We start from the raw sequence: 21,947 nt of genomic DNA, 5'->3' as shown, positions 1-21,947 counted from the left end.
CATATCCGTGCCCGTTCTATACACCTTTAGTGACATTTCACCAGGAATTCTTCAGTGAACATTTTTAAGGACCTATTTGTAAGATAAGGGCTCTACTCTGATTTCCAATTGTAAAAATGTTGCTCTATAATACATCGCACCCAGATTGCATTGCAAATGCGATTAATAATTAATGGGCCCCTTATCCATGCAAATGACTCATCTGTTTAGGAATCTAATGACTTGAAACAGCGTACTGTATAGAACCTATATAGATATATATCTTTTTTCCACTGGCATACCATCTAATACTTTCAGATGTTAGCACCAGTTATTTTAATGCTGAATTTATTGAGATGGGTCTGCATGCATACCCAATTGCTAATTGAGGCCACTGTACGGAACCCTATAGATTCAAAATATAAAAGTATAAATTTAGAACAGCAATCTCAAATTAAAAAAAAAATATTAAAATGTTATTTTATAGCCAACAATTGCTTCATTATCATAAGCCATAATTTGCCTGTACAGTATACTAGTTTGCCTCTAATTGTTTATTGCAGCACATCTACTGTAGTCAATATCTTATCATTTACATGTAATATAAAAGTGCATCACGTATTTGCTGGGCAAAATGTAATCAAATGAAAAGTATAAAAAAGAAACACAAAAATGAAACTGGAATAAGAGTATAAAACAGATGGAAAGGCTACGAGGAGCAGTGAGAGAAGAATGAGGTCAGTTGTCAGTGACAGGGATGGGAGGAGAAAGGTGAAGGTATTGGTGTGTACTGTATCTATTGCCACATGATGCCGGGGAGTGAGAGAGTAGGATCTGCTGTACATCTCACAACTCCAGCTGGGGAACTGGAAAGTCACCTCTGAGAAACTAGAGCACTGCTGATATCTGACGGAGCAAGGTAAGGCAGACATACAGGCCAGGAGAAGTACATTCTATAAAATGAGAGCTACTGTAGAAGATGCTTGGTTGCTATGGGTAACTTCTCCATCGGTCCTCTTAAGAAGGGTTGATACATCTCCCCTGTATCCTCCTACCAGCATGCTCTCATAAAAGCTGTTTTCACTGTGACCAATACTACCTTCCATTCAACTTAGTTTCCCTTGAAATAAGCAAGATGTCTAAGACACATGGCAAAACTGGGTCATCTTCCGATAGTGTCATTTTATTAGGAGATAGTAAACGGACCCGGCACTTGTCACCTCCCCCCATCCCTTTCCCGCCTCCGGTCCTCTTGTCGCACGTCCTCGCAGCTGCATGCAAGCTCATCACTCCTCACGCAGTCGGAGCTGGGATGCACATTAGATGTGACGTGCACACGCATGCCCCAGACGCGTTTAGGTCATCGCGCAAACGTGATTACATAAATATTATCAAGGACTAATATTATAATAGATGTTCTATGCAAATGTACATTCATGTAGAAACCTACCCTTAATTACGGGTATAGGGGTCTCTTTACTAAGCTTTGTTAGGAGATAAAGTGGACGGAGGTAAGGTACCAGCGAATCATTTTTCAAACACAGCCTGGCAGTTAGGAGCTGATTGGCTGGTACCTTACCTCCGTTCACTTTATCTCCTAACAAAGCTTCGAAAATAGTCCCCATAGTGTATTCAAAATTTTCTTTTGACTTCTAAGTGAATTATTAAAACGCATCGGTGGCCCTTAAACAGTGTTGATATAGTCCAAGGTTCTTCAAGGGTGTTAGAATGTTGTATTATATTGTATTTGTTAGCTACCATTGTGCGCATTCATTATAGTAACATGTGCATACATATGCTAGCAGCCGCTGGCTCCATTGCTAGTACTTTGGCCCCTGTACAAGAAGACATCACCATAGTATTATGGATCTATATATAACATTATATGAATGAATTAATGAAATAATAGGATGGACTGGAAATCACTTTGTTACAAAATATTTGGGTAGAGGGTGAGGGATTGGGCAAAATGTCACTTACGGCGGGTACACATCAGACGATATGTTGTCTGATCCCACGGATAGGTGCAACATATTATACACAACGTCTGATGTGTACGCACAACCGCGCCCTCTCATACGCCGATATTGGGGTCATCCCATCTGCTGTAGGGATGCAGTCAGGAAGCCGAAGGTCGAAATGCCGACCTCCGGCTTCCCGACTGTCTAATCCCGCCAGGGGTCTAATGACAGGCATCGAAATCCCGACATCTGTCAATTTACCTACGCCGGGAGCCCGACGCCCAGCATACCGATCCCCTGCTGTATGCTGTTGACCCGGTGGCGGCCAACAGCATACAGCTTAATGCAGTCATGCACGCAATCGCATGATATATCGTTCAGTGTACATGGCCGACCGACATCTCGTGTCATCGACCGAGTTACACATCGTTCTGATGTATACCCTGCCTTACACTTACGATGTAGAGCATAATTACTTTGTTATCAAGAACAGTCCTATACAGTGCAACCGCTCCGCTGATCAGGGCTGTAACTAGGGTAGTGCGACCTGTGCCATGGCACAGGGCACCGCTGGGCATGGGGCGCTGTTTGGACCTGTCAGTTTTCCTGTATGTTATCATTCTCGCTTGTAGCTTCCTCTTCTTTTATCCCCAGCATCTCCTGGCCTCCCCTATCTCTTCCCCGGCCCTTCCCCATGAGGCCATGGCCCTTTCTCAGGTGCACCATCTTATTTCCCTATTTAAAAAATGAGGGGGGGGCGCCAAAAAGTCTAGTTACGGCTCTGCCGCTGATAAACCCATTATCCATAGCATGTGTTCTATGATATAGCTCTATAATAGGATCTGGCACTGGCTCAGAAACATCTGTACTGCTATTTCCAGCTCCACTTGCAACCCTGTGAATATTCAAACAATCAGTTGTGCAGCATAAACTGGTTAATCCATTTAGCATACATGACACAACTCCTGCAACCCCCAATCATGTTCCCTGACACTAAAACATTCCTGAGGCTCTTCCTTATAAACCAACACAGTGGGATTACAACTATGCATGCACTCAGGTTTTACAAGCCCTAAATCCCAAGTAACCCTAGGGTTTAAACACATTTTTCAAGCAGTTAAGCGCCAGGATTGTCAAACCAGCCATTGGGGATCGTTTAAAAGATTAGACAGAAAGTGTTTGTATGTTAATATTAGTCCCAAATATCCCCGCGAGGCCACAGGAACCTTTGTTACCTGGGGTTTCTCAACCTTCTTGTTATAAAGCACCCGGTTGTGCCTATGAATGTGTTTCAGGTTCTTGTAAACATTTACAAAGTACCAGTGTATGTCTATAAACTGTTACAAGTTCCCTCTCTGATCATGGTTTTAAATGTTCTCCCTGCAATCAGATTCCCCCTCATGTTCATCTGCTTAGTTACTGGAAAAATATTGATCTATATAGGACTCAACTTTTGTTTCTAAAAAGAAGATTGAATCTATAGTATTTCTTTAAAAGGAAACACATGTGTATAATTTATTTATTAACATTTACTTTCATAGAGCCAGCACATTCTTTTGCACTAAATAGGAATTAATTTATCTTTATTTAAATGGAGTTTTAATAACTTGAACTGCAGAGGGCGGGTCTGGGGGCATGACGACACTATACAGTGCCGCGATTACCGGAATTGTGAAGCGAAGTGTTGGTGGGGGGCTATTTGATTCAACGCGAATAGAGTCATCAGCTGTCTCCAGCATCTAAGGGACTTGGTTACATTTTCCTGGCAACTAAAATCGCCAGCCAATTTTTGGGAGCCTTCCATTCGTTCCAGGGGGTAGTCAAGTATGCTGAATCCATTGTGTTTACTTTCTAGTTTAATTGTGTGGTTTTCAGCTATGTCTTTATATCATCATGCAGTTCTATATTTTGCATCCCTAGCAAAAGGAGCAACACTGCTCCATGCAAACAATGGGATAACTGTCTCCAATACCAATGGCCAATGGCTTAGAAGAACATAACAAGGTCAAAATATGAGATTATGCACAATGGATAGATAGATAGATAGATAGATAGATAGATAGATAGATAGATAGATAGATAGATAGATAGATAGATAGATAGATATGTATATAGTATAGTATAGTATAGTATGAGTCACTAAGGTGATGTTTTCTTAAACAAGCAATCGTACCAAAGAAGTATAACTATATTTTTCTGCCTACTTGATAAATATTTCTGCTGTTGTACAGTAAACGTTTGCAATAGAACAGTGCCACCCAGTGGCCAAACAGAGAAATGTTGGGCAGAGTTTATAGACCATAGTACTGTGTCTGTGAATACCTCACTGAGCTACACAGGTGAATGCACACACGTTATTCAACTTGCTTTTCTGATTGTTGTTATGTTGTCTGTTTGCTCATAAATTTTACCAGTTAACTTATTTGTATCTTCCAATAACACAGTGCAGGAAATTGTCTGACTGCTTGGCTTATCATTGAATTGGGCCCCCTCCTTTAGGGAGCAACAGTCCCCACAATGTTGGACATATGCACTTTTCCAGTTGGCAGATCCTAGGTGTGTTCTGCAGATGTGTTCCTGATTTCCCGGGTTCTGGATGTAGCTATTCTTCACTTAGGGCCTGATTCAGCAAGCAAAAGAGAACGCAGGGTGCGAGCCAATGTTTGCGATCTGTGCATGTGTATGCGTCGCATTGCGCGTGCGTGAACAGGTTGCTGAGTACGGTAAGGGCTCTCTCAGAGTACGCAGGGAGCTCGCAGAGATCTTCGATGCTGATTGACAGGAAGTGCCGTTTGTGGATGGTGACAGGGAGGTGGTCGGCCGAACGCAGGCGTGCCTGTGCGTTCGCACGCCTTTCCAGGGGAGTGCATAAATTAATCACAGCGGCGCCGCATGCAGGCGGCCGTCTCTCTGCATGCAGGAATCTTTCAAGTCCTGCGGCAGGGTCAGGTCTACCCTTAGCTTACACGCAGCTTCGATGGCACTCGATGTTCCCGATGTTTACGCTGTCAATCACAGCATGGGTGGGCGGCTGTATGTTTTGCTCGGTGTCCGCTTCTTATGCTGCGGTCTCCGCACATATGCATTGATTAGCATATTCTCGCAGCGGCTGGGTGCGTGCGTCTGCTAGCGTACGTTCCTTGCTGAATCAGTCAAAACAACCCGATAATACATCTGTCTTTACGACATGTTTCTCATTTGGGAGGAAGCCCAGATAGAGCATATAATTGCACCAGGGCAAAACCATGCTGCACTGCAGGGGGGGGAGGATTTAAAATATGCAGAGAGATTTAGATTTAATAGATTTAGATTTAAACAGATCTAAATTGCAGTGTAACAATAAAGCTGTCCAGTATTTGTTGGCTACATGCAAAAGCAGCCAGTATTTGCCCTGCATGCAAAAAATAATAAATGTATTTGCACCCATTGCATTGCACCATGGTTTGTCCAGGTGCAAAGTTACTTTCTTCTTACCTTTGCTCCTGTCCTCCCAGAGGAGAGATGAAAAAAGTAGTTAAGTATGCATAAAACTGGATGGGGACAGGAATGTATCTATAACGGGTGCAGGGTGTTCGGCGCCCCTTGGTCCAGGGGGGCCCACACCGCACACCCTGCACCCATACTTCCTTACCTCTCCGAAGTCCCACACCGGCTGGAGAGGCGCTACACAGAACGCCTGGGAAGTGGGCGCAGCGGGCATTTTCCTGGCGTTCTGCGCATGCGCAGTAGGGAAATCGCCGGGAAAATGGCCGCAGCGCCCACTTTGCCGGTGTTCTGCGCATGTAGACTCCGGGCACAGACTAGTAGGGTTAGGGTTAGTATATTTACGCGCCCCTGTCGGAATCTCTCATGATCGGGCTTCCGGCATCATTATTCAGCCGCCGGGATATCATACCCAACCCAATTGGATGCTAGGATTCTGCACTTTTCTTAATAAACAAACCTCCATGTGCAAAATGTATATAGGAATTTTTGATTTATTGAAGCATTGCAGCAATATCATGTCCTGGGGTCATGCCATGCCGGGAAGGTGTCGTGCCATGTGGAGTACAGTGTGTATTATGTGTGTAGCTGTACTATTCTGAGTGCAATGTCTTCTTTGATATTGTGTTGAAATGTTTGCAATGGTGCACTTAGTAATTATCATATGCAAAAATAGAAACACATTGTAAGAATATAGATAACATTGGTCTATAATCACACAAAACAACTCCAGCCAGCGATATGTAAGTAAGCATGCAGTTTATAATTAGGTATATCTAATAGGTACTTGCACAGTTCTGATGATGCACCCATAGGAAATGCCTGATTCATGGATAATTACACATTCAGTAAAAACAACCTCTCCCCGATTAACATATGCAAAGTGCGACTAGGGACACAACAAATCTCTTCTGGTGAAACTTGTAAATGCACAGTACACAAAGTGGAGCTAAACACATCATTTGGAAAATGTTATTCATCTATGTAATAAGTAGCGTATCCCAATTTATATAAGTACTGCAAATGAACTCTTTGCTGACCAGCAAATTTGAACCGATAATTATAAATTTTTATCAACGCTATTCGCGACAAAAATAAATCAACTACCGTTCGGATGAATCATTGATCACATCCCTGTGATAAATAAAAGGGAACCAATTAGTGATCACTTTTAGTTTCCGGGACTGGCCGTGACACTGCGTATGTGCGGTCTGCTGACTGTACGTGCACTATAGATCCCTCTCCTGGTACTTTTTGTGGAGTTTTCAGATGTTGGGCCTGATTCAGAGCCGTTCGCTATTTGCGGTCGTTCGTTCAAAAACAAGGGGTGGCTATTCAAATGATCCGTTCGCAAATTGCAGTCTGTTCACACCTCTAAGTCTGAACGAGCGAGCAAAACATACGCTTGTTTTTTTGTTAAAAACGCCCCCTGGCCGCTCGCACCATACGTCATGTCCGCTATTTATTAGATTAATCGAGTACATCGACCAGCGTATGAACTGCTCGCTATTCTTGTGGTTGGTTTTTGCTACCACAATCTTGCGAGCAGTTCTGGCTATAAAATAACCCAGTGACGTGGTCAATGACGCTGCTGTATTAATTATGCACACCCATAAAACGCCCGTTTTGACCTTTAAGCACGCCTGCGTTCGGATCTCCACTCCCCATTTTCAGGCACCTTCCCCTGTTACCACCCACATACGCCTCATTCTGTCACTCAAAATAGCAGGCATTCGCTATATTGCGAGCACATGAATTTCGGCCGCACTGACTGGTTCGCGCATGCGTATAACGATCCGTACGCATGCGCAGATGTGCGAACATCGCTCGGAACGAGCGTACTGCCGCTAGCGAGTGGCTCTGAATGAGGGCCGTTGTCAGCTACCGGGGCCAGAATGCTTCGCATTATGGAGGCTTGGCAAGATCATGAAGAAAGCAGCCCACATAGGTTTCTGTGGGGGCTTCTTTTGCAGTGGAAAACGGGGCATTGCAGCACTGTCTCCAATATCAGCTGTGCTCCTCAGTAGATACATTCTGATGATCCTTAATATTTGTAGGTACCCACAAATATTAATTGATAAATATTACAGATGTGTGCAGACCCTCGTGTTTTGTTTCCAAATCATCGTTGTGTTTTGTTTTTGGCAAAATCACCCTCAAGTCTTTTGGTTCGGTTTTGCATTCCTTTAAAAATTGATAAAAACAGATAAAATCATGTAACTTTGATCTGTTTTTGTTCCTATAGTATTATTAACATCAATAACATTCATTTCCAGTCAATTATGACCAGTGGCGGATTTTACCTAGGGGCTGCGAGGCTGCAGCCCCCCCCAGTAAAATCCTCCACTTCAGTGAGCCAGTGACTGCACTGGCTACACTGTGACTGGAGGTGGCTTCCTATTGGAAGCGCCACCTGCCAATCACGCACAGGGAGGTGTCTCCTCCCCCTGGGACTGCCAGTTTGGGCTGCCATAAGCAGAGAGTGGCTTCTGCTGCTCTGCCTTTCAGGCAGCCCTGCAGGGCTTCTCGGGACTGCTACCAATACAGCCCCGAGAAGCTGGTCTAGTGTTATGCGCATGTGCGGCGCTACCACCGCTTACGCGCATTTCCTGGTGCCTGACATTCATTGTGCAGGCGCTGGGACCAGAAGCAGCGGCAGCCCCCCCTCAGGTAAGAGGGCAGGAGCTGCTGCTGATTATGACCACCTCCCAGCACCTGAAATCACGAAGGAGGGACTTAGATACAATCCAAAACACGTGAGATCCGGTTTGTAGACCTGAGTTGCGAACTTGATGAGAAGACCCGAGTCGGGACTCAGTTCTTCTTGGAACCCTAAAGTGTTCCGAACCATGTCGGGTGTGTTCTGTTTTCAGCAAAACTGAACCGCTCATCTCTAATAAATAGGCCCCACTGTAATGTGAAGCTTTCAATTTTTTCAAAACTAAATACATGGTGTGATTTGGTTATTCAGCCAAACGCTTAATGACCTAAATAATGGTATTAAATACAGACTGGGAGGGCAATCAAGTTTGGTTTTAACTTTTAACAAACCACGTTGATTTAATGGATTTTTCTGGCTAGCGTAAAGAAGCACGCTACCTACACCAAAACCTATACTATGACATGGTACTCTCCCTAACTTGCAAAACCGTTCTAGTGCTTGCGAAACCCATTATTTGTGTGATACTGCTCACTATAGCCACCTCCCAAAGACATAGGAGAACTTAGAATTGTAGAAGTCCAGTGTCAAGACCTGTGATTAGATGGCTGCCCAGGCTTTCAATTCCGTATTCTTAACCCAAGAAATAGCTGAAGTATCGACAACATTTAATATTAAAAACTGGACAGGAATCTGGGATCGGTATCTCAAAAAAATGGTGAGGTTACCATACCCACATGGTTCTGCTAGATAGAGAAGAGTGAGTGCTACAGTATAATTTTTTTTCTGGTTGGGGTTCTTCTTTAAGCAAAGCTAAGACAGAGCAGTTCCCTCTGTGCTAAAACACATCCATGTGTCCTACTTCTGTATGCTGTGAACAGATTTATGTAGCAGAAATTATTCTGATGATAGAATTGTCAATTAAAATGGTTATAACTTATAAGAGAGATGTTTCCTGTCTGATGTGATTAACTTGGCGATATAATACAATTAATTGCCATGCCGGTCTGTTCAATTGACTGCAGGTGATTTAGTAATATGTCACTAACTTCAAAGTTAGTAAAAGAGAAACAAGAAAGTGAAAAGTTTTCGCCGTCAAGTTAATTTCATATATAATTAGTATACTCTGATGCTAAATACTGTACCTGTGCAAATTAAATTCATCCTGTTCCTTTTTGTTTGTTTTTTCTTTTTGCAGATGTCGGTGACCCATAGCCCTTTTGCTAGTATTAGTACCAATAGCACTGGTGAAGACTTGGACAAAAGAAACCCTTTTGTAGCACAATGGAACATTGCTCTTCTCACAATCGTCTTCGGTCTTGCCACCTTTGGCAACTGTCTTGTCCTCTTCACTCTCCTGAGACGACGGAAGCACAATGCCCTCATGCACACCTTTATGATTCACCTCTGTCTGGCGGATTTGGTGGTGGCGTTCTTCCAAGTTTTACCGCAACTTATCTGGGACATCATTGACCGCTTTCAAGGCCCAGATTTCCTCTGCCGGTCTGTGAGATACCTCCAGGTCGTGGGGATGTTTGCCTCCTCGTACATGATTGTGGCCATGACTTTTGACAGGCACCAGGCAATTTGTCGGCCAATGATGACTTTTAAGAAGGGATCGGCTCGGTGGAACATCCCCGTCTGTTTGGCTTGGGTGGCCTCTGCAATCCTCAGTCTTCCACAGATATTTATATTCTCCAGAACAGAGGTCAAACCGGGGGTGTACGACTGTTGGGGCAGTTTTGTGCAGCCATGGGGTGTTAAAGCCTATGTGACTTGGATAACGTTGGCAGTCCTTATACTGCCCGCTATGTTTATTACAACATGCCAAGTGCTAATCTTCAGAGAGATTCACCATAGCCTGTATTTGGGGACAGAGAGATCACCGGGGTCAAGGAGAAAAGGAAAGCTGATTGGTGGTATGAATGGTATGCCACCAGTGTCAGACTCCGGGGTGACCAATGCCATGTCCAAGACTGTGAGGATGACACTCGCTATTGTGCTCATATATGTGGTATGCTGGACTCCATTTTTTATTGCTCAACTTTGGAACGTCTGGAACGAAGCCTCAGGAACCAGCCGTAAGTATGACTGTCCTTTCTGCATGCATGTGAATTGGGGAGGTAGCATCGATTATTAAAGATAATGTCCCTGATTCTGAGTTGCACGTGCTGTTGGTGATGGACACAGTGTGGCTTTTGCGCCATCTTGCCTCAGAAGATATGGGACAGGGGAGGGAAGGCAGGGGTCTAACATAGGCCAAGTACAGTTCTCATTATTGTGAACAGATGCAGATGCGCCTATAAGTGACCATGTCAATCACGTTTGCACGAGGGCTGGTGAAAATACACGATGATGACGTTCCTCAGTAATAGTTAACAGCTTCCCATTAGCTGATTGCAATTACACCTCTGAACCTACCTCCCAACTGTCCCGATTTCAGCGCAACAGGCCAGTTTTTCAGGCACTGTCCTGCTGTCCCACCCGCGGGCTGCAATGTCCCGCGGGCTGCAGTGTGGATTCTGGCACCACCGCAGCTCTGCTCTGCTAAGCATAGAGAAGTGGTGCCAGTAAAGCTGAATGGATGCATTTAATGCAGGGAGGAGGCTGAAGGCGCCCCCAGCATGATGTAAAATAGGAGGCGTGACATACGGTCACTCCCCCAAAACACCATCAGACAGCGGGCGTGTCCTAGTGTGAATGAGGTCATGCCCACTTTTTGGGCAAGCTCAGGGGGCCCGTCTTTAGGATCTCAAATGTTGGGATGTATGCTCTGAAGCTGATAGGTGCTTACTTCAATGATCTTGCATATATTATATGATTTTGTGGACATATTTTAAACTTTTTTTTTCACCTACTTTCATTTGCACATGGTGAGGAACATTATGGGGTACATTTACTAAAGTGAGAGTTTTTAGAAGTGAGTTTTAAAAGTGATGTTGCCTGTAGCAACCAATCAGATTCTAGCTATTATCTTCTAGAAGGTGCTAGTTAAGTAGAATCTGAAAACTCACTTCTAAAAACTCTCACAAATTTACCCCCATATCTGCTGTTTTTATAGATGGTCTTTTATTGAAGTCAAACCAAATAGCGAATGTGTTTTTACTTTTTACTATCAAAATAAATAGTAAAAAAATATATATATTTTCTAGGGCTTATGACCTGGCTGCTTGTAAGTGTTCTGGGTGTACTGTAAGTACGCCAGATGTAGATACGGGGCATATGCTATGGGCATATGGGTGTAGTGCGTTATTTTTACAAGCATATTGTTAGATCTTAATTTTTAGTTTAATTGAGTCTTCTTATTATTTTCCAACGAATAATAACAAAAAAAACATAAACAACAAAATGGTTTACGCCAAATAGCTGCACTTATGCTGGGTACACACTGACAGATATATTGGCCGATCAATTGATCAACCAATATATCTTGTGTGCGTCGGCCAGTGTGTACCAGCGATATGTCTTTGAACGACGTCATTCACAGACATATGGCGTCGGCTATGCTGCAGCTGCAGATATATTGGGCCACTGTGCTGTGTGTACAGGCGTTAAGAAGATCACCGTACACTTGCAGCGGAGGCTGTTGGGAGGGGGCGTGACACCCCCCGGCCAGAGGGACCCGTGGCCAGAAGACAGATGATGGTTGTTCAGTGTGTATGAACAACCATCACCTGCAGATATATCTGTAAGGGGAATGTAGTCAGCATCCCGGCTGACAGGATGCCGACGGTCTAAATACCTGACAGCAGTTCCACTGCATGGTTCACTGACATAAACATTCTACGCTACCTGTGAAAAGACGGCAACCATGTGAGAATAGAGTGTTAGATCAGGGACCAGTATGATGTGTGCTTGGAGTATACTTCGATTCCATAGCCCTTAGGCCTTAAAGGACCTGGCCATCAGTCACAATATGTAAGTTTCTCATTCTATATAGAGATGATGAGCCGGAGAAAGATGTAACTTGGGAAAGATAAACAAGGCACAAGAGACAGTCGCAGTGAGGAACGGGAACGCTGGGTGCATGCTCTAACTTCCAAGATAACCTTTTGTCCTGCATTACTTTTTGCCAGTTTCCCAAAGCTACAAAAAAAAGTAAATAATGAGGCAATGGTCAAAAATCTTAACAAAAGTGATAATAAATAGAAATATAATGAGATAAACAAAAACATAAAATAAACACCATTAATATATCATAGAATATCCTTATATTTTTATTACCACTTTACTGCATAGGCATTTCATAGTTACCGATACTTAACCATCTCCAGGGACACTTTTAATTTGTGCGGGTAGAACTCAGTGACCAGTGTGGGATTGGGGCATGAAGGGCCCACCAGGGGAATGTCGTAGTAGAGGCCCATGTTTAAGGGATGTGACCAGCAATCACAGACGCTTGGCAAACCAATAGGCAAATCTTGTTGTAGTTTCTATAGAAATTAACCTATGTACTATACCACCCGGTAACTGACCGTCTAATAGAGTAACAATGAATGATTTGAGGTCTGGAACCTGTCACCTTAAAGTAGGGTGGTGGGCCCTCAGGCAGTGGGGCCCACCGGGTATTTCCCCTGTACCCCTGTGGGCCAGTCCAACCCTGTCAGTGACTTATCTACAATGGGTGCAATGCACACGTGCCATTTGGATCAAGCCCTAAACCAGGCAGTGGAGAGGTCTGCCAGTGTTTTCATGATGCACTACCCAATACTTGCTCCCGCCGATAACGTCTTTCCCACAATGTATTCAGAAAGATGATACTGACATAGGAGATAGCACTGTCCCACAGTCTTTGCAGTCTTCTGCTCACACTCCATCTTTACAAATATATTGGCGGAAAGATGCCACCACATACCACAAGTATGGGGGTGGTGCTGCACGGACACACTGGCCTCTGGCAACAGGTATGGGGGAGTCTGCTGCACACGGCCCTCTTCATATGGTACCACTGCATAGCAGGACAAATGTGCGCCCTGCTTTGGCCCTCACTGAGTCATGTGACATCATGATGTCACACAGCATGCGCCAGGGGGGCTGCAGGAAAGTGGTTGTCTGGCGCATTCTTAGAATGCACCCTGCAGTTTTCCTTGCAGCGGGGTGCCGCAAGGTAGGGCAGTGTGGTTGGGTGCCGTCGGGGAAGCAACGGTGCCATCCCCCTATACCTTCCATCCTGGGTGGCGGTACCGGTCGCACACCCCTTGTTTACAGCCCTGTCTGGTACATCTAATCATGTGCGATGCGGTCATATTTTCTCATTTTGATTATAACATATGTTCCTGTATTTAAAATATTCTTCTTCAGTAGACACCAAATCATAAAGTCCAACAAATACTAATATAAAGAGGTGGTACAAACATCCACTATATCCCCACCACTCTGCAGCCATTCCTGCTGCTGTGATGTAGTTAGCAGGCCGGTGGACGGCATGCCGCCGGTCTGAATCCCGAAGCTGGAGTCCGACACGGGACTTAAGATAGGTGTCAAAATACCGATGCCTATTTTAATCCCGACGCTGGAACCCAGACAGGCGCCAGCCCGAACCAGGTAAGTCCGGGTGTCTTAGTTGTTAGTTGCAGAGGGGGAGGGTTAGATTTAGGTACCATAGCGGGGTGGTTAGCGTTAGGTTTGGGGGGGAGGATAGGGTTAGGCACCACTGGGAGGAGTTAGGGTTAGGCACTAAGGGGGGAGGGTTAGGTTTAGGCACGAAGGGGGCAGACTTAGGTTTAGGCACTAACAGGGAAAGTTAGGGTTAGGGTGAGGGGTGGGGCGCATTAGGGTTAGGCTACAAGAAGGAAGGGTTAGGGGGAGAAGGGGGAAGGGTAAGTATACCCCACCCCTGTCGGGACATCAACCATCAGGATGCCGCTGTCGGTGTTTTGACAGGAGGCATTCTGACAGCCGAAATTACATACCAATTCCCTGCTGCTGATGTCTCATTGATCAATTGTCCCAAAGATATCACCTACAATAGCTGCAGTGACAATAGCAGGGCCATTAGTGACAGCAGTGGTATGACACAACAATTATTCCTTACACCCAACTAAAACAGAATAACTTCTAATACCTGTATATAGCTTTGTGTAAATAGATAAGTAAAATTGTGCACAATGTTTCAGTTTTTCCTGTTTTATTGTTGGAAACGGCACTTATTTTGATAATAGCTTTTCCCGCTGTCTCAGTTACTGTGCTGCAGCGCAATAGGTAATTATATTACCCTTAATTCGCTTTATAAACTAGACAGCTTGAACTAAGCTAAGTAATAACTCATGTGGTTTGTACCATTTAATATTTAAGTGGTTGTACATTTGCAGAACAATGTACCACACTGCAGACACCTCCAAATGCTTGTGCTCCCACGTTCTTATTAAGTGTTCTGCAAGCTTCTCAACATTGCGGAACATGTTAAGTAAACAGAAGATTGTACAGTACGTGCTCTGATGAAATGAATGGAGTGCACCACCATAGAGCTAGCTTCTGTGCAAGCCCCCCTGGTAGGCACTTAGTGAACCCTACACACAGTGAAGGTCATTTGCAAAAACAGCTTCGGTAGTACCTTTCCCTGATTTGTACATAAGCACATAAGCACCTAGATTTCTGCCAAAGAGCATGAGTTTGCGGAGAAAGATATTAGCATTTGCGGATGAGCAGTTTGCATCGGCTGACTAGAGAAGGTGAGCTTAGTGAGGTAGTCCTTGTCGGCAATAAGATTTGGTAGGTTTTGCCCGAGATAAGTTTCCCCATGCAAACGATAACAGAAGAAAATTATTGAATAGAATGCTTATTTTGTGATAAATGGCAGCAATCCGTATTATTTTTTTTTTATAATCTATGAATGTATAAATTATATTTACAACAAATCATTAGTTGCAATTTACTAAGAAATATTTAATTTATCTGGTACGAAACAGGTTAATGCCCAGTCATGCTGCCGGACACACACGGGTGAGAATAAAGTTCCACGCCTTTGAATGTTTTTATACAAAACTCTGAGCCTCAAAACCCCAATAAACATCCATGTCCTTCTCCAAACACTCAGTAGGTGTTCCTGTTGGATTTGGCCTCAGATGTAGTCAAACACTAGCCCAAAGTTACAGCCCTGTGGATATATAATCCTTGCTCACGCCTACACGAAAGCTGATGACTTCCATCTAGTCTGATAAGCTGTCCTCTATTTTCTGCAGTTTCGCCCATGTGCAAAATTCCTGAGATGTTTGAAGGGACTTCGTGGTCTGTTCGAGATTCATCAGGGTCTCTGTTATTGTCAGGAACCCTTGTCCCAGAATGTGTGTAGAGGAGCTGATTATATTTATTACAGGGTAGAATTTTGTGAGGATTTATAGTGGCTTATTTATCATTAAATATTTGCGGGAACTTCCCCCAAAACAGGCATTTTTGGGAAGTACCCGCAAATATTAAGGATTCTTTAACCCTCACTTTAAATCTCACACTAGTGTGATGCCATGGGACGGTTCTGCTGGGTTGGCCTGGGGGGTCCTGTGCCCTGTATTTGTTCCATAGGAGTGTTAGGGACCTGCCTGACAGAGGTCAACCTGGACCCGGTGGGCAGACCCATAATTATGGCCATTATTATGCTAAGAACCTCTTGGATGCAATTTAGCAGTATAATTATTAGGTTCAGCATAGATAGAGTGTGCACTTGCATCTGTCTCTTTTTCTGCTTGCAGCACTACAAGTCTCAGCAAGTAGCACCTCACATTGTGCTTAGGGTGTGCAATCTAGGGCCCCTTCCCCTAAATATTAAGGATCCCCCAGATGTACTATGGATCTCTCACCATCAGCCCCTGGTGACCTATGCGCCGGCCGTTGGTCTCGCATGCGCAATAAGCACTGAGGACCCGAACCAGGAAGAGGCGTGATAACTTTACGCTATCGCACTGGTTCCAGCTCTTCAGCAGGACGGGCTCACAGGATTAGTAAATTTGTGTGAAAATATAAAATTTCACGTTGTGCCTTTCCGCTAAAAATATTTATCATATCCGCATTTTTAATGCGGATTGTGATAAATATGCCCCATATTCTGGCAGAGCATCACCCAAGGATAAGTGTTTATTATAATAATTATAATAAGGTACGGGCACTGCTGTGTGTTGTTTCTCCAAAGCCGCTGTTATAGAAGAGATAGTCAGTCTCCTTAATACATATAATACAGATATAGAAAAAAAACAGCGCTGAAATTCACAAGGTGAAAAAACAATACATATATTGACAGACTATTACAGATATTAAAATATAAAGCTCATAGTAGATATATTCAATAAATGGAGCCTAGGCACTATTCAATGGGCAGTTCGTGAACAAGAAATATATGTCCTGTGGGGAATATCAGTCCAGCTATTAAAGTGTTTTACTCGCTCTGTTGTGTTTGTTGAATGGGATCCTAATTAGCAATGGTCCTACGCTGCCAATGTCATCATATGGATAAAGAAGCTTCTCACAAAAAGTGCCCTGTGCCAAGGTTCAGCAGCGGAATGCGTCGGTGGCTGAAACTTGGGCACTTTTTGTGAGAAGCTTTCTTTATCCATCGGACGACAATGTCCACAACACTGATTACCAACATATGACATTAAGGACTGTGGTTAAGGATACCGCCAAAGGATGCAGACAAATGTATGAGGAGTGACAGAGAGAAAGCAGAAACATGAATGGATGTTTTGGGACAGGGCATAATTCCTGCAAGAGACCAATCAGACGGTTTTAACTCCAAAAAATGAACTACAAATAATCTAGTGAAGTAATATGTGTTTTTTTTTATGTAAATATGTAAGTTTATCAAAACCTCATGTGACCCAAGTGCGTATCTATGATTGGTGCAGGGTGTGTGGGTCACACGGGCCCCTGAGTCGAGGAGGGTCCACAACACCCTGCACCTATAGACAATACATATCCTTTCTGCCAACACTGCCGATATCACCTGGAAAAGGTGCCAATGCCATTTTCTCAGAGATATTCACAGTAGAAAAATCAACAAGGAAAAAAGCGCCAGGGCCAGAGAGCTGGGCCTAAATGGAGATTACACAAAGGCCCCCTCTTAAAATGCCTATGATGTGGTGTCAACTCTAACACATTAAGCTTTTTATCAAGATTGCTTATTTAATAATGTGGTGCATACTCTCCTGGAATATGGGGGACAACTGGGCTAAATGCTGCCCATATTTCCAGGTGGTTGTGCTACAATGATTCACTTTGCTGCACCATGCCCCATCACCTGGACTTCCCCCTTCTGCATGGGCACCAATAAAAAAAATATAAAATATATATATATATGTACTGTGTATATGCTCCTGTGAGTGGGTCTAGCATGTGAGATGCACCCACTCACAGGAGCATGGCATAGCACACAGCAGCTGGAACTAAAGTAGTCACTACTGTATTAGGATGGCGGGACAGTCCCATAATAGCTGCATTTCTTGTCAGGCTGTATATAGATGCTAAATTGTAACACACAAATTAAAGTGCTTCTACTTTACTTTGTACATCTCTCATGTAAATAACACAAACAATGTATTTTCTATCATAGAGATAGATGTATGAAGGACTTAATTTTTACATAACATCAGGTCGTCTTATACACACACATTCCACAGCACATATCCTAACCCACTGCTCCATGCTCCTTCTTCACTATCTACCCCTCTGTGTCGCCCCTGTCTGTCTGCCCTTCCCCTTTAGAATGTAAGCTCTCACGAGCAGGGCCCTCATCCTCACGTGCTTCTCCTCCCCCTACTTATAGTATAATTTACTCCTAACTCTCCACAATGGCACCTAACACCTGGTTGCTCATGTCCTGCTGCTTGTGTTTTGCAGCTGAGTTTATAACTTTGTCCTTGTCCTGCATTGTTTTGTAGTACTATTAACTGTTTTTCTTGTGTGCTCATTTATGTACTGTGTAAGGCGCTGCGGAACCTTTGTGGCGCCATATAAATAAAGGATAATAATAATAATATATATATATATATATATATATATATAAAAATATAAATATACCTTTATCCTGAGCCTATAGGTACAAGTCAACTGCTCCTCTCTGTGAGACCCTTGATAGTGAGGGCCTATCGAAATAACATTCACAAACAAATCACTAGAGGGTGCATATACAATAAACTAAAGCTGATATTCTCTATTTCCTAGCTGATTATCTGAAGATTTTCTGGTGACTGACAAGGATTAAATAGTTCTAGGGGTATCTGGAAGTTATAAACCTGCCCCAAGAAATAACAATACCAATTGTGCTATACCCAAAATTCAGTAGATAATACCATAGGGCTGTAACCCCAATACTACAATTAAAATATATATTTTTAAAATGTATTTGGATAAAACACATTTTTCACAATACAAATTACATCACAGTTAGTTACAGACATTCCAATCTCAAGGTATAAGATGTTTCCACCCTTATTCTAGGGTTCAGAGTTTGATTGTCTATCCTTATAGCCTCTTTATCCTACATGTTTCGTCTCCTTATAAGACTTCATCAGGGGTTGTCTAAAAGCTCAGTATATTATTGAAATAGGATGATACCAATGATCCACAGATTGGATTTATTTCTTTTTTTAACAACTTTTTCTTTTTAACAAATTTTTCTTTATTCAAGCATGTGCATATAATACAATAAAATTTTAATTAAACTACATACTATATTAAAACAATGAAAATGTAAAAACAAATAAAGGAATTTTTTTTTTCTTATTAAATACTATATCAGAAAAATTCCCACCTCTATATAGGTATGTTTGCAACTTGAGCCCGTCCTATGTAATGACAATGAAAAGTATCTTACACCTGGTAACTTCACCACTTGCCACTGTGATCCAAATTGTGAATCTGCAACCCTTTTCCTAGAGCGTTCAGATTCACAACATTGATCATAGTGGCAAGTAGTAAAGCTACCAGGTGTGAGATCCTTTTCTCTGTCATTAGATAGGACGGGCTCAAGTTGCATTTAAATGTAAAAATTCAATGGCATAACCATACAGCATCTATTTTAAAAATATACATACAGTTGTATAATGGGCTACTCTGATGTTTTCTTTCTGCAGATTCTGCTATTCAGATCCTGATGATTTTGGCTAGTTTGAACAGCTGTACCAACCCTTGGATCTACACCATCTTCAGCAGCAGCGTCTCCAAAGACGTACAAGCCATCCTGTGTTGTGGGTGTAGGACAAAACAACGCAAGAACTCCCTGCCTGAAGATTCTTGTTTCACTGGTTCCACCACCTTACCCAAGGAGTCACTGTATTGAGTACAGTTTGGCAGACATGTGAGGGCATTACTGTACCACAAGTGACGTGTCATATGCACATAGGTCAGGTAGGAAGTCTGTGGCAATAAATAAGGAGGACAATGGTGAAAAAGTCACCCATGCTCAAAAAATGGATTCTCAAACCTATCTAAGATAAAGGAATAGATTATCTGTACGTGATCACAACTTTATCTTCTCTGTAAAAATGTTTTTTTTTTTTCAAGCTGCACCTTATGTCTATAACATGACGGAAACAGATATATCTGTTATACCACACAAGACATTAGTATGCAGATGTCATGTTAAAGGAACAGTTATTCGGGGAAATGGTACTGTATACTGAAGCTTTTCCATGCATAAAGAAATAATGGACCTGCCATGGGTGCAACCAACAGCCCAACAAAGGACTACCATTAAACCCTTTACTGTACTGTCCAAAGCAAATTCAATGAAGTGTTGCTGTGTGGTAATCCCAAGTGCAAGAATTCACAGTGACTTTCCTATCTCTACGAACAGCATCAAATATTTTTTTAGTAATGGAATACATGTCCACACTACAGTCACGTGATACATTGTGTGAAGGTGAACAACGTGTCTCATTACAGTTTTAAAGTCTTATAATGTAAACAAACAAAAAAACTAAATCGCTGTCAACTTTCCTGTAACATATGAAGAGATGGACTTATTATTGATTGCTATTTATTTGGAGCAGGACACTTGCTCTTTGAATATTCACACACTTGTGATTTTCTGAGATATAGATATATGAATTTACTGAGTAAAGAATGAACTACGCTCACAAGTAATGTTTTATTTTCATCACAAATTGATACTTAATCTACACAGTATATACTTAACGGAATCTGTGCAGTCTACAGCAGGGCTTATCGTGTACAGAATAAATTACTTTTAATTAGGCTCCTTTCATCACTGTTTACTGCCAGAGAGGACTGTACTGTAGTAAGGAAATATCTGGCTGTCAGGACGTTAAGGGGGATTATATATTTAAACTATACTAAGGTGCCATATAAATCGCACTAACAGATGTCTGCCTTCTGCCCTAAATATGTGAATCCCTGTAGGATGCTGGGAGGCTGTACTCAATGTACAGATTCTTCATTGTTAAATACACTTAGCGGATAACACATTTACATGGTTGTCATGTAAAATCACTTGGCTGTTGTGCTCCAATGAATAGATTTGCTCACATATGCACCAATACACTTATTTTGGGAGAGAAATAAACACTGTCTCATAAAGCATGATTGACTGAGCAGAACCTGCTCTAAAAAAAAAAAAAAAAACAATCTTAACACAGGGATTCCTTCTGAATATGATAAAAATACAGGGCACATATACGTAGTTATTTAGAAAGAGACAAAAACTGACAATAAATAACTAGAAAAAAAAACACACACATTTGAAAATCCTATTATTATAATAATGTGATAATTCAATATGATTTTTTTTTTACTCTCATTGAGTATAGACATTTAAATTCATGTAATCTCCTGTAATCTTTTCTTTAGTTAATGGTTTGCCATTATTAACAAATGTTCTCACATCCTTTCCATTTTCGGGTTAACCTTTCCCCAGCTCCAGTGGTGTTTTAGGGATCTCACTGGTCACGATGATGCCATTTGTCAGTGTACAGTATGGAGAGAAGTGAGACAGTAATGCTGGGTACACACTATGTGATATTTAGTTTGTTCAGCTGTCGAACGACATATCGCATAGTGCATCGGGTTGTGTGTACAGATAATGGGCCTCAAGTTTTATCACTCACAACGAGTGATAGAACTCGTTGTGTATGATAAATGGTGCTCAAACCAATCAGCTCCCAACTGTCATTTTTTAAACAGATGACAGTTGGGAGCTGATTGGCTGGAGCACCATTATCATACGCAGCCAGTTTTATCACTCGTTGTGAGTGATAAAACTTGTTGATAAATGAATATGTCTGTGAATTACGTAGTTCACAGACATATCTGGTCAGCTGTGGAGCATAGACGATGCCAATATATTGGTACATCTGGCGGTGTGTACGGCCATACCGCCAACCAACCCATATGCTGGCCAAGGATCAGCCGACAATGACGTCACTACAGGTTCCTGCGGCCAGACATGTCGGGTGACGTATTGGTTAGTGTGTCTGCTCAATATCGTTTGTTACTGGTCCTTTTTTCATGCAAGCTAACTATTAAAAGTGCTTAGAGATTTGCAAGTACAAAACTATATTCAAAAATGTATCTGATGTACTGATTGAAAAGGTCTATTAATATTATTACATAGGAATACACTGCAAGTGTTTTACAAGTTCTGGGACGTAGTGAGACGTAGTGAGACCGATGGAAGCCCCATAGCAAAATTTCCACGGGCCCCATGCCCCCCTCCCTTCCTCCCCGCACGCCATCCACGGCAGGCGCCCACTTCCTAAATACTGGGGACGGCTTTACATTTCAGAGCATTGTGCTGCTGCCCATATTCAGTTCCGGCCAGTTCCATCTCTCCACATTAATGCTGGGAGGAGGCCTGGCTGGCTGTGGGCCGTGATCTGGGGATGTCCCAGCAGGCAGCAGGCTCAGCACAGCCACGCCTC

General features: G+C 42.7%; 1 protein-coding gene across 2 annotated transcripts; it reads left to right on the top strand.

Moving 5' to 3' along the window:
* The first annotated feature begins 857 nt into the window (after nt 1-857).
* Nucleotides 858-21,166, top strand: AVPR2 (arginine vasopressin receptor 2). 2 transcript variants are annotated; one of them, XM_088474762.1, is made up of 3 exons: nt 858-898; nt 9,281-10,163; nt 19,143-21,166. In XM_088474762.1, exons 2-3 carry the CDS (start codon nt 9,281-9,283, stop codon nt 19,346-19,348), a joined length of 1,089 nt encoding a protein of 362 aa, XP_088330888.1. In that variant the 5' UTR covers nt 858-898; the 3' UTR covers nt 19,349-21,166. The 2 variants fall into 2 exon arrangements, with proteins under 2 accessions (XP_088330888.1, XP_088330319.1); XM_088474193.1 differs by lacking the exon at nt 858-898 and having other exon boundaries at nt 9,209-10,163.
* The last annotated feature ends 781 nt before the right edge of the window (nt 21,167-21,947 follow it).

Source organism: Taudactylus pleione, unplaced genomic scaffold (assembly GCF_031769625.1).
Source record: "Taudactylus pleione unplaced genomic scaffold, aTauple2 ptg000002l, whole genome shotgun sequence".
Classification (NCBI taxonomy): Eukaryota; Metazoa; Chordata; class Amphibia; order Anura; family Myobatrachidae; genus Taudactylus; species Taudactylus pleione.
Note: the sequence above shows the minus strand (reverse complement) of the source record. Positions and strands in the feature narration are given on the sequence as shown.